This window comes from Octopus bimaculoides, chromosome 8 (genome assembly GCF_046866305.1).
Source record: "Octopus bimaculoides isolate indiv1 chromosome 8, ASM4686630v1, whole genome shotgun sequence".
NCBI lineage: Eukaryota > Metazoa > Mollusca > Cephalopoda > Octopoda > Octopodidae > Octopus > Octopus bimaculoides.
The window spans coordinates 76983700-76996790 of NC_142935.1; the positions used below are offsets into that span (position 1 = coordinate 76983700).

At 35.6% G+C, this 13091-nt stretch overlaps 1 protein-coding gene across 1 annotated transcript; it reads right to left on the minus strand.

Moving 5' to 3' along the window:
- Positions 1–1061: 1061 nt before the first annotated feature.
- Positions 1062–6083, minus strand: LOC149134456 (uncharacterized). Its single transcript, XM_089356679.1, has one exon. The coding sequence runs from the start codon at positions 5932–5934 to the stop codon at positions 4177–4179; it is 1758 nt and encodes a 585-aa protein (XP_089212805.1). The 5' UTR covers positions 5935–6083; the 3' UTR covers positions 1062–4176.
- Between the last annotated feature and the right edge of the window lie 7008 nt (positions 6084–13091).

Here is a 13091-nt window from a genome sequence, read left to right on the forward strand (position 1 = left end):
ATGTTTACTACAAACTTGTGGAAATAAGTACCATCCCAATCAATACCTCTTGAATCTGCTACATTGGCACTGGCTTGCTTTAAAAAAAGTATACTTCTTTCAAAAAAGTTGTCCTTATGTTTTGACACTGACTAAAACCTGCTGAGGGCACTCCCAACAGGTTTTTTTCAGAAATATATTTAGAATAGTACTATCATGTCTGTGTATTCCACACATTAGTAGCTTATATGGTACAATAATTCATATCTACACCTGTATGTTATAAAAGATAGGATAGTCATTTTAACTGTTTCTTTGATGAATCTAACCCTTTTAAGATACCTTTAGGTTTGTATTTACTCACAGTTAAGGTTGTTCATCATTTCTTTCCATCTCTGTAGAAATAGCTAAAATTAACTGTTTATATATTTGGATATATAAAAGGCAGGATGTGTGTGTGTGTGTGTGTATGAATGTAATTTATGCACGTCTACAAATTAGCACGCATGTCACTCCAATTTTAGGAAGACATTCGTCATGATCCTATCTGCATTTTCGTCAACTTTTTCTCTCAGAGGCACCTGCGTATAGCTGTAAAAATCGATTTTCAACCATAACTTTTACCAATTTTGAATTTTGCTAACATGGCAAAGTCAAAGTGTGCGTATGCATGTGATGGAAAGAGACAAATTGTGTTGATGTATGTGTGAGAGATAGAGATCGTTTGCCAGCATCTAACAAAAAAAAACAGTAAAGAAAAAGTGGGAGAGGGAGACAGAAAGCGTCTAATGAAAGAAAAAGTGGGAGAGGGGAATAAGGAAGACAGAGTGTCAGCGTTCATGAAAAATGAAAACGTAAAATGCTTTTTTTTTTCTTAAACATGAGATATAGTTTCAAATATAGGATGTTTTTGAAAGACACTATATTTTATAATGAGATTATATATACTTTCTCACACAACAATTAAAATATATTTATTTTAAATCGTTCGTCTTTCTCCCCCCTCTCATTCTCTCTCACACACACACATACTACTTTGGGAACGAAAGAGTTTTGTTTATATTTCACGCCGAAGGAAAAAGTTTATTGACAATCCATTTATTTAACAACAATGAAACAAAGATGTATGTAACAATTTGTCAGTGAATTACACAATATAAGTAGGTAAAATTTCCGAGGCTTCCACCACACACCAACCCGTTTTTCAGACCACAAAAAGGGTTTGGTAATTTTTCAGATTAACACCCGCATGATTTCCACTAGGGTGTTAGGGTTAGGGTTTTTTGGGTTAGGTTTAGGGTTATGGTTATGATTAGGATTAGGGTTGGTGTTATTTCTATTTCACTGCTATCTTGGAGGAGACACTCTCCTTACTCTTCACTAACAGCCTCTAAATTGGCAAGGAACTAGTGGAGGAGATACACTTTAATATTTACATTATATCCAAGCTTCTAAAAGTGAAAAGTAATTTTTTTTCAGATATTCATAGTTTTTAGACTTCTCATTGTCCAATACAAAAAGTTTCTCTCAACTTCTGGTAATGCTACCCATGTATTTTTCTCAACAGGTTAAACTTATAAATAACACATTCTTCTTTAATGTTCTTAGGCCCCTCAAATATACTTGCCTTCAATGTCTTTTGATTTACAGCATAATATTTTCTGCCTAGATATTCTGTACTTTGAAATCTAGTCTCATATAAAGTGCTGTGAAAATGGTGTTTTCTGGTTTTACTAGGTGGTGAAGCTGTTCATGTTGTTTTCCAACACTAATATCTCTTCTTTCTGACTATTATTTTATCATTCAACCTGACTGTCCCATTAAAAAAAAAAACAACAAAAATTCTGATTGGGTAAGTTATATGTAAGCCCCTTTCTAATATCTGCAAATCATCCAAATGTAAAGTAGTTGAAGTTTTCATTTCCACTTTTGTTGTTACATCACTTTCTTTTAGATGTACCTTACAAAATCACTGTTTCATTACTCACCAAAACCCACATTCCTTTAGCATTTAAACTGGCCAAATTGAGCACAAATATTCTACATGTTCTATGTTAAAACCTTCCAGATTTGGCCTCTCACACCTACCCTACAAGGTCATTCTTAAAGTAAGCGATCACATTAATCAAAATCTCAAAACTACAAGATAATGCAAGATTACTTCTAAACAATATGAATAAATGAGCATTACATTTGACAGAATAACCTGTATGCTAAAGGGTTAAACTGTCCTTCAGAGTTTTCAGTGATAAGTCACCATTTGTCTGATTTATATCGACATTCCATTACATTTAACAAACCATTAACCTCATGACAGTAATGTCATCTTCTATACTAAACAACTGCAACAGATTTGCTCTTCCCAGGGCTGCAGTTTATTTTGATTAAGTCCAAGACATAATAAAAATGCTGAGCATTTTAAAGATCTAAATTTGCCCTCAACCACTTTAATTCAAACTGGTTATGGTGCCCCTGTACTAGTTTCATACTCAATAACTGCCTTAGATGTGTAGCACTTCGTGTTACTGATGTAATCAAACTCATTAAATTTCAAGTACATCATCAGAGTCAGGTTTTATGGCTGACAGCAAGTCTGAGTAAACTAGCTTTGATTAGGTCCTTCAGCTATGCCTAGAAATATCAACTCTGCAAAAATAGCAATCTTCAAAATGGTTTTGTTGGATCTCTCCTGGCCATTGATACCTTAAAGCTCTTTCTCTTTCTTTTAGTCTATTGTCTTAGATTTATGTGCAAGCCTGGAAGTGAGGAGGCCATGATTTGCTTTGATTACATAATTTCATGCCAAAATATGATATATGTTCTAACAAAATCTCAAACAAGTTGCCACTGTTATACTATTGCAGATGATTCACAAATGTAATAGAAGACATCCAGGCTGTGCATACACTTCCTATACCCAATAATATGAGCCATATTACAAGTTTAACCTAGTAATGACAGAATACAAAGATATGCAGTATCAACCATAGTTTAAATGCAGTTTAGTGGCTGAAAGTGCAATCGTCTAATGCTAAAATAATGAATCATATGCTTGCAGTCATCAAAATTAGTTTTGTACACAAAGCTACCTGAGAAACAGGCTGTGACACAGTCACATTTCATACTATGAGCTAAGTTGTTTATGATCATCAAAAATATTTACAAGCAAGAGATAATGTGTATGATAATAAAATGGCTACATCAGCTGGTTATTGGTCCTCACTAAACTACAACAAAGATGGACCCTTCTTCAGATACTGTGTACAATATAATGGCTACAGCAGCTGCTTGTAGCATCTCATAAACTACAACAGAAATTAAACCTTCTTCTCTCATCTACCATTGTAATTCACTTACTGTTGTAACTAGGGATAATCAGGGATTGCTATTTTTATATGGTTTAAAAATAATAGTCTCTCTCTCTAAAACCTAGTATTTACCTGTCATATTGCAGTTTTAGCAATATTTATTTACAATAATTGGCATTAGTGCTGATAGAGTTGAACTTAATAGCTGCAGCAAATAAACAAAATTGTGTTGCTGTGCAACTAGCATCCACAAATGGAGGTTACCATAAACCAGCAAATACTGAAAATATCAAAACACCCATCTATCTGCAGAATTCTATTGAATCAGTGAAGCAATATGATCACTTTCACTAAAACCAAGCTACTAAAATGTTCTGACATCAAGTGTTTCAAGATATAGGAACCACATTCCTTAAGTTTATAGTTATGGATGGAGACAATGTTATACAATATTTTATTTTAGTGTTTTCACTAGAGATTAAATTTAAAAAATTGATTCCTCACATGTAAATAACAGAAAATAACATCCAACAAACACTTTCATTTTTTTGTTACTGTATTTCTGCTGAAATACACTAACTTAGTTTTAATTAATTTTGAAAATAATGAAGAATTTAGCAAAATGACTGTCATTATCAAGCTAGTGTTTGGAACATAAATTAACATGAAATTTAGATAGGTTTTAATATAGATATCTTTAAATCAGGAAGTTTGTATTAGAGAACTGGGGGGGGGGGGGTGTTAGGAAGGTTGGTATGAAAAGGGTTAGTGTTTTCTTGTGGATAACAAAACTTAAACACCAAAATAAAGAAATTCTGACATTTTTCAAGATAGATGTTGCCTTATACAACATAGTAAAACAAGTTTAGAGTTGCAAGAAAATGATTTCTTAAGTTTCACAGTTAATAAGATTCCTTCCAATGTGTTTTTGTTTGTGTCTTTTTAAATAATCGTTAGAGATAAATGATTTCTCACATAGTTCACAGCGAAATGGTTTTTCTCCAGTGTGACAACGTATGTGGATAATAAGATTTGAATTATTAACAAAGGATTTCCCACATATTTCACACTGAAATGGTTTCTCTCCAGTGTGGATTCTTTTGTGTGCTGCTAAATGACCATTAGTGATAAAAGATTTACCACATATATCACAGTGGAATGGTTTCTCTCCAGTGTGGATCATTTTATGTGTTTTTAAGAGTCCATTAGTAATGAATGATTTTCCACACATTTCACAGTAGAATGGTTTCTCTCCAGTGTGTGTTCTTTTGTGACTTGTCAAATAACTATTAGAGACAAAAGATTTTCCACACATTTCACAGTTGAAGGGTTTCTCTCCAGTGTGTATCCTTTTGTGACTTGTTAAGTAACTATTATCAACAAAAGATTTACCACATATTTCACACTGATAAGGTTTTTCTCCAGTGTGACTACGTTTGTGGATAACAAGATGAGAATTATTAATGAAAGATTTCCCACAGATTTCACAGTGGAAGGGTTTTTCTCCACTGTGAATTCTTCTATGTCTGTTTAAATCACTATTATTCACAAAAGATTTCCCACATATTTCACAGCAATATGGTTGTTCCCCAGTGTGTATACGTTGGTGAACTGTAAGCTTAGAGTTAGAGACAAAAGATTCCTCACAAATTTCACAGTGGAAAGGTTTTTCCCCAGTATGTCTACGTATATGGATTGTAAGCTTAGAATTCTCAATGAAAGATTTCCCACATATTTCACAGTGATAGGGTTTTTCTCCAGTGTGAATTCTCTTGTGAACAATAAGACCAGAATTAACACAGAAGGATTTCCCACATATATCACAATGGAATGGTTTTTCTCCAGAGTGTATTCTTTTGTGACTTGTTAAATAATTATTATCAACAAAAGATTTCCCACAAATTCCACAGTGAAATGGGTTTTTTCCACTGTGTATTTGTTTATGTGTTTTTAAGAGACCATTAGTGATAAATGATTTCCCACATATTTCACAATGGAAGGGTTTTTCTCCTGTGTGCCTACGCTTGTGGATGACAAGATTTGAATTTTGAGTGAAAAATTTTCCACATATTTCACAGTGAAACAATTTTTCTCCAGTGTGTACTCTTATGTGTGCTGTTAACTTACTGTTTGTGATAAATGATTTTCCACATATTTCACAGCGACATGGTTTTTCTCCAGTGTGTATCTTTTTGTGCCTGTTCAAATCACTATTATTAACAAAAGATTTCCCACACACTTCACAGGAGTAAGGTTTTTCTCCAGTATGTATTCTTTTGTGACTTGTTAAATTACTGTTAGATACAAAATATTTCCCACATATTTCACAGTGATAGGGTTTTTCTCCAGTATGCATTCTTTTATGACTTATTAAATTGCTGTTATATGCAAAAGACTTGCCACAAGCTTCACAATGATAGGGCTTTTCCTTATTGTGTATTTCTTTGTGAGTGAACACTTCATGTTCTGAAGAGAATGCTTTCTTACAAATCGCACAGCAATAATCAGAAATATTTCTATTTACTGATGTCTTTTCATTAAATGTTCCACTTGCTAAAGGTTTCTCACCACTGATTGTCTGTGTAATTGAGTCTACATTGTTACAAACAGTTATGTTAGCAGTGTTCAACTCACTAATGTCCTCCATATCAATTCTTGAAGAATTCTTAAAAATTGAGAAATGTCTGCAACTATGATATATTGTGGTTCAGTTTCTTGCCTTGAATACCATGGTCCTACGTTTATATGCGAGGGAAATATACAATGTACTGTTTACTTACCACTAAAATGTTTGTTACTAACTGGATCCTCTCCCAGTGGCACATGTACTGTAGGCAAAAACACTTCTATTTTTATGTTAATAAATGCAGATATGATTAATGTATGTTACACAGGCTAAAACATAGACAATCCATAAATAACTGGTAACCGACTTTCAGGTGGAAACAGTCTTCTATAACAAGTTGTAATGGTTCACTGTTAGCACAGCTGTAAAGTAAGAAAAGATAGAATGGCATAAGACTGAGGTTGGGTTAAGAAAATGTGAGGCATGTGTGTGCGTGTGTGTGTGTGTACATATCTATGCGCAAGTGTATTCATAATATATCAGGGTTGTTTACCGTCTATAGTAGAATGTGTAACAAAGCTGATAACCAAAAGGTTAATATATAGTTTAACTTCCGGTCACCAAAACAAAAAAAAATATCCAGTCTAATAGGGGTAAAAAAAATGTGTAGAAAATGAATATGAAAACAAAAATTTGCACAAATGAAAGGGTAGGTGGGGAGATGACTTTCGAAAAATGGATATCTATTAATGAAATTCTATAAAAAAATACCATTCAAATGGCATAGATTATGATCATAAAGAAATCTGTAGGGAAAATCTTTTCCGAAGGGGTGGGAGAAGACTGTCAGAAAATTCACATGATCCGATTTTTTCCTTCATAACTCATAGGATCTAGTTTAGCACCTGGTCATCAAAACAAAGAAAAGAAAGAAACAGTCTAATAGGAGTAAAAAAATGTGTAGAAAACGAATATGAAAACAAAAAATTGCATGTGTATATATATATAATATGAATAATATATAAATATATGCATATATACATACATATATGTGTATACTGGCACCAGACATCCCACTCTGGCTGGTCTCTGGATAATGTCAATAGAGTGGGGAGGGTCTATGAGGGTCATGCAAGCCTTATTGGACCTAAAACTCTGCAAAGGCATTGCTGACCTCTGCTTGATATGTGCTGCATTTTTTTCTTATATATATTTATTTTATTCTCAGTATATATCTTTATTTTTAGTATATATTTATTTATTTTTTTTTTTTGGAAGTCCTGCGGCAATGGGATGGTGGCAAAGCATGCAGACCAGATGGCTTAGAAGCATGCAGTCAGCGACCTGGATGTAGGTGGTCCATGCTAGATATAAAGTCATCTCCTTGTCGCCCAAGACAGCAATAGGATTCAGTTGCTACATGGGTGTCTGAACAGTTCCATTTGGAGAGGGCACTGCTCACCCAGAGGCCTAGGAGGTTCTAGAAAATGTGAACCAAAAATTGCCTGTCTTTCTTTATCTGGTCAGTTTAGTGTGACTGATGGATATCCACCCTGCACTCGAAAAACAAAGAGACTTTTTTTACAAATTCTGGATGGAACTTGAACATTTCATGTTGGAATGTGTGCACTCTGTTGGATAGCAAGAGTGATTGTAGGCCTCAAAGATGCACTGCACTTGTTGCTCGCAAGCTGAACTGCTATAACATTGATATAGCTGCACTTTCAGAGACTCGTAAAGGTGATGGTCAGCTTGAGGAAGTAGGAAGTGGACACACCTTTTTTTGGAAGAGGTGGCTGAAGAAGTGCAGAAAGGCTAGTGTTGGTTTTGCAGTTCAATCTGAAATCCTTAAGAAGTGGGAGGAGCTTCCTGTCCCTATAAATGAACATCTAATGACTATGATTGCACCTGAAAGGTGGGCGTTTGCTACTCTAATAAATGCCTATGCACCTACTTTGACTGGTTGTGATGAAGATGAAACTATTTTTTATACCCAGCCAAGAACCATACTTAGGAAAATCCCCAATTCTGAGAAAGTTATTCTACTGGGGGATTTCAATGCCAAGGTTGGGACAGACTGGCAAACAATGGAATTCTCTAGGATGTTTTGGTGTAGGGAAAATGAAAAGCAATGGTCTCATGCTGCTGGAGCTTTGCAACGAACATGGACTTTTACATCACAAGCACCACACAACATGGATGCATCCAAGGTCTAAAGTTTGGCATTTTCTGGATTATGTCATCATCTGCAAGCATGACATCTATGACATTTGTAATGTCAAGTCCTTTCGTGGATTGGAATGCTGGATAGACCACAGTCTGGTGTGAGCAATGTTCCGGATGATGATTAGAGTGAAAGAGAGAAGAGGGCCAGTTGGCATTCCTTGATGTCTGAATGTCCACAAGATATATGATGCTGTGTTGAGGAAAGCGCTTCAGACTCGCTTGTCCAGCATTGAAAATACTACAGTATGGGAAGATTTTTGAGACAAGGTTCTTCAATGTACGACTGAAACACTGGAATATGTTACTGTCAGATACAGAGATTGATCTGATGAAAATGATGCTAAAGTTCAGCGACTGTTGGTTGTGAAGTGCCATGCCCACAATGTATTGCTGCACAGAAGACTTTCAGCTGTGCAGCGAAATCTAACACTTGCCCACTATAGCAGCTTAAAATCATTTCTGCAGCGACTCTCGGGAAGATGGTGAACACTTGGTGGGAGGACCTTGCTTATGATGTTCAGGCTGCTGCTGATGCAAATGACAGCAAGAAGTTTTACCATCTTATGAAGCAAGTTTATGGGTCTAAGAGCTCTGTATCAGTTCCTTTGCTTTCAAAGGAGTCTTCTACTCTAATTACTAAATCAACAGAAATCACAGGTTGCTGGACTGAACACTCCTCAGAACTCCTAAACCATGAGTCAGTTGTGGATGAAACAGTGAGTGATACTATGCAACAAAGACCTACCATTGGCTCCTTAAATTCCATGCCCTCAATAGATGAGGTAATGACAGCAAAAGTAAACTGAATCTTGGTAGAGCACCTGGAAGGGATAGAATTTGTGCTGAGGTCTTGCGATTTGGTGGTGATTACAGTCCCTTCATGAACATAGTGTAGTCTAGAGGGATGGTGCAATGCCTAAGGACTGGAAGGATGCAATTATTCCTCTCTATAGAGGAAAAGGAGCCAGAATAATGTGTGGTAAGTACAGAAGTATTGCTCTAGTATCAGCTGTTGGCAAGATCTGGGCAAGTATTCTTCTTACCCGCCTGAATGGGTGTCTAATAAATGATGTCCTATCTGAATCTCAATGTGGTTTCCAGTCTGGTAGAGGGACAATGGATATGATTTTCACAACAAAATAGATGCCGGAGAAGTGCTATGAGCAAAATATGGATCTTGTCCAAGTATTCATTGACTTAACCTCTGATACTGTGCATAGGGCCTTGCTATAGAAAATACTTGGCAAACTTGGATGTCCGGGTCACTTTGTATCGATAATTAAATCATTTCATGATGGGGATGAGGCTTGGGTCAATGTTGATGGTGGCATGGTGGGACCCATTCCTGTAGAGAATGGTGTCAAGCAGGGTGACATTCTTGCCCTAACTCTCATTTCTTTGTACTTTGCTGCTGCTTTTACTCATGCTTTTGCTAAGGTTAGCTTTTTTGGGCATGTATGTCTGGTAATTGATCTTCTAGCCGCCTCTTTAATCTGCGCCGATTTGTTGCCAATTCAAAAGTTTTCTAGTCTCTTATTTGTGACCTCCTATATGCAGATGTCTGTGACTTATAGTTCCTAATACAGTGGATGACATGCAAATACTTGTGGATCATATTTCTGCTTCTTGCAAATCATTTAGACTCAACATTAGCCTGAACGAGACTGTTGTAATGTTTCAGAATGCACCAGGAAATCCATATGTGGAACCAGCTATCTTGGTTGAAGGAACAATACTGAAAGTGGTAGACAAGTTTGTCTACCTGGGTAGCACACTCAGCCATTATCACTCTCTGGATGATGAAATACATCTTTTAGGCTGCAGAGAGCAACTGATTCCTTTTGGTCTCTTGAGTGTTGTGTCTGATCCCAGCATAGCATCACAAGGCAAACAAAAATTGCTGTGTACCATGCATGTGTACTGACATCGTTTCTTTACTCATGTGAGACATGGACCCTTTACAAACGTCATGTAAAGGTCCTTGAACGCTTTCATCAGAAATATCAGACACATTCTGAATGTTAGCTGGACCTTAAAAACTCCAGGCACACAGGTCTTGAGGAAAACTGATATCTTGAGTATTGAGGCAATGGTGCACAAGCACCAGTTGCATTGAACTGGACACCTTATTAGAATGAAGGATAGCAGGAACCCTAAACAGATGCTATATGGGGAATTTGTCAGTGGAAAGAGACCCTGGCAGAAACCAAAGCTGTGATTTAAGGACTGTGTCAAGTCCTCATTAAAGGCTTGTGATATGCAGAAGACCGACTGGGAGAGCAATGCCTGTCATTGCCACAGATGGAGGAAGCAGGTTAAGGAGGGGGTCGACACCTTTGAAAGAGCATGTATTCTTCATGAAGAATTTAAGCATGCTGCTCGAAAGTGCACTGCTAGAGTAGTGAATGGGGGAAAGCTTGGTTTGCAATGCTTGCAGTCTTGCATGCCTGTCAAGAGCAGAGCTCATTAACCAGAGCTGCAAATGCGAAATATAAGTTATTCCTAGAACAAACAATGTTCCTAAAGGTCAGCAAAGGTCTTCCTTGGTCACGAGTGGACGGCCATCATATGTATATATTTTCCCCCAAACAAATTTCCTTATAATCACGATCTATGCCATTTGAAAGACGTTTCAGTAAAATTTCATCAGAAGATATCCATTTTATACTTCATATTGAGGGAAAAAATCGGATCGTGTGAATTTTCTGAAATCCTCTTCCCACCCCTTTGGAAAACATTTTCCCCCAGAAATTTTGATAATTTTTTTTTACAATCAAAATCTATGCCATTTGAACGGTATTTCTATAAAATTTCAGCAATATATATCCATTTTCCTGAAGGTTATGAGGGAAAAATTGGATTGTGTGAATTTTCCAAAAGTCCTCTCCCCACCTCCACGTAAATTTTTGTTTTCATATTCGTTTTCCACACATTTTTTTTACACCTATTAGACTGTTTTTTTGTTTTTGTTTTGGTGTCCAAGTAACCAATCAAAATAATAAAAGCCAAATGAAAAGTCAAGAATGATGAGAGAAGTTCTTGGCTTATTTACCCTGTCTGCTTAAAGACACAAAATATTTATCAGGACGTTGATAGAACACCAAGTTGCTCTACATACATATGTACCTTAAACATGTACATTACAGTATGTTATTCCCATATATTAATGCTCATCTGAGATTATTACTATGCATGATTACAAATTACCTAAACTCATAGAGTTAGTGGTATTGTTGATAATTTTTCCCTTACCTTAACCTGGTCTTTTTTTTTAGGACTAGAAGGATAATCCATCATACTTCTGCAACACCTGTATTTTTCTGAGATATCTTTAGTTAATCATCAAGACTGGAGTGTCTTTCAAATATTACACCTACTGTCTGATGTACAGTGTGAAAATCATGAGGGAAAGGATACACTCAGTTTCATTTGTTATTCGATCAAAAATTTTTCGGTAAGTAGTACTTATGTCCAATCCATATTTGTATATAGTATAAATAATTGTCCTAACTGTCCTATAAAGTCAAGAAAATCTTTGAAAGTAATTTTGCTCTAAAAGTTTGGTCCTAATATAAGGACCATGGTCACTAGACCTCCATTTTTTCCGTTTTCTATGGATGTTGCATAAAAGAGAAAATGGTTTGCAGGGGTAAATTTTTCATGCTGAGAACATTTACTATGTATAAACAGCTGTGAAAAATATATATTTTTTATTTGTTATTCTTATTTTAGTTTTATTTTCAAATACTCTTCCATGGCTTTCTACCATTCAGTCAAGTCATTCTGTTCAGTTCATGATGCAATAAATTATGCGGAAGAAAACAAGTCTCCTAGTGATGAAAACTTTGATATTGTTGAAATTCCTCCACCAGTAAATGAACAAACTGATGAAGAAGACTTTGATGATGAGATTTTATATGACGAGAACAGAGATCTGACATTTACCTTGCAGGATGTGCCAGGAAGGGTTGAACTTCATTGGTATGATAATGAAGAAGAACTAACACAACCAAAAGGAAAAAGAAAGAAAAGCTCAGATTTCTCTTGGAAAAAGACTGCCTAAATTTTCAATATTTGCATCACCAACTACTGATGGAGCAGATGAAAGAATGAAATCAATGAAAGATAAAGTACTTGGTAAGAGACCAGTTGAGACTTTTTAACCTTTCCTTGAGGAAGATTTACTAAATGAAATTTGCAGAGAATCTGGCACTTAATCCACACAGAAAAATGTACATGATTTTAGTCTGTCAACAAGTTGTCTGAGAAATTTCATTGGAATCCTACTTTTTCCAGGATACCACAGACTACCAAGTGAACAACATTATTGGAGTGTGTCTGAAAACCTTGAAACTTCAATTATTCAAAAAAAAAAAATAATACCAAGAAACAAATTTCTAAGCATCGAAAGGTTTCTTCATTTTGTTCACAATGAAAATGCAGAAAACTACAAAGATGATAAAGAATTCAAAATTAGACTGCTAGCTGATGCTCTGATTCAGAAGTTCAAGCAGTTTGGAATATTCTCTAAGAGACTGTCTATAGATGAACAGATAGTAAAATAATATGAAAAATGCTCTCTAAAACAATTTATAAGAGGTAAGCCATTAAGATTTGGTTTCAAGCAGTGGGTGCTTTGTTGTGCCACTAGTGGCTATTGTTTTCAAATGGATTTATATCAAGGAAAGCAAAAAAATCTTACTTCCAATACCAAGAATGATGACAGTCTAGGTTCAAGAGTGGTTTTATCAATGACCAATCACCTAGAGACCCCCAATGATCATGAAATTTATGTTGATAACTTCTTCTCAAGTTATAGCCTTATTTGTACAAAAGAAACCCTTAGGAATCAGAATCACAGGTACAGTACATTCAAATAGAACATCCAAATGTCCCCTGAAGGATGACAGAACTCTGAAAAAGGAAAATCATGGGTCATATGACTACAAATTTGAAGAAAAGGAAGAACTCTTTTTTTTTTAAATGGCATGACAACAATGTTTTCACAATTG

Coding starts and splice junctions, on each gene's coding strand:
- LOC149134456 (XM_089356679.1), bottom strand. CDS start 5,934: ATGGAGGACATTAGTGAGTTGAACACTGCTAACATAACTGTTTGTAAC.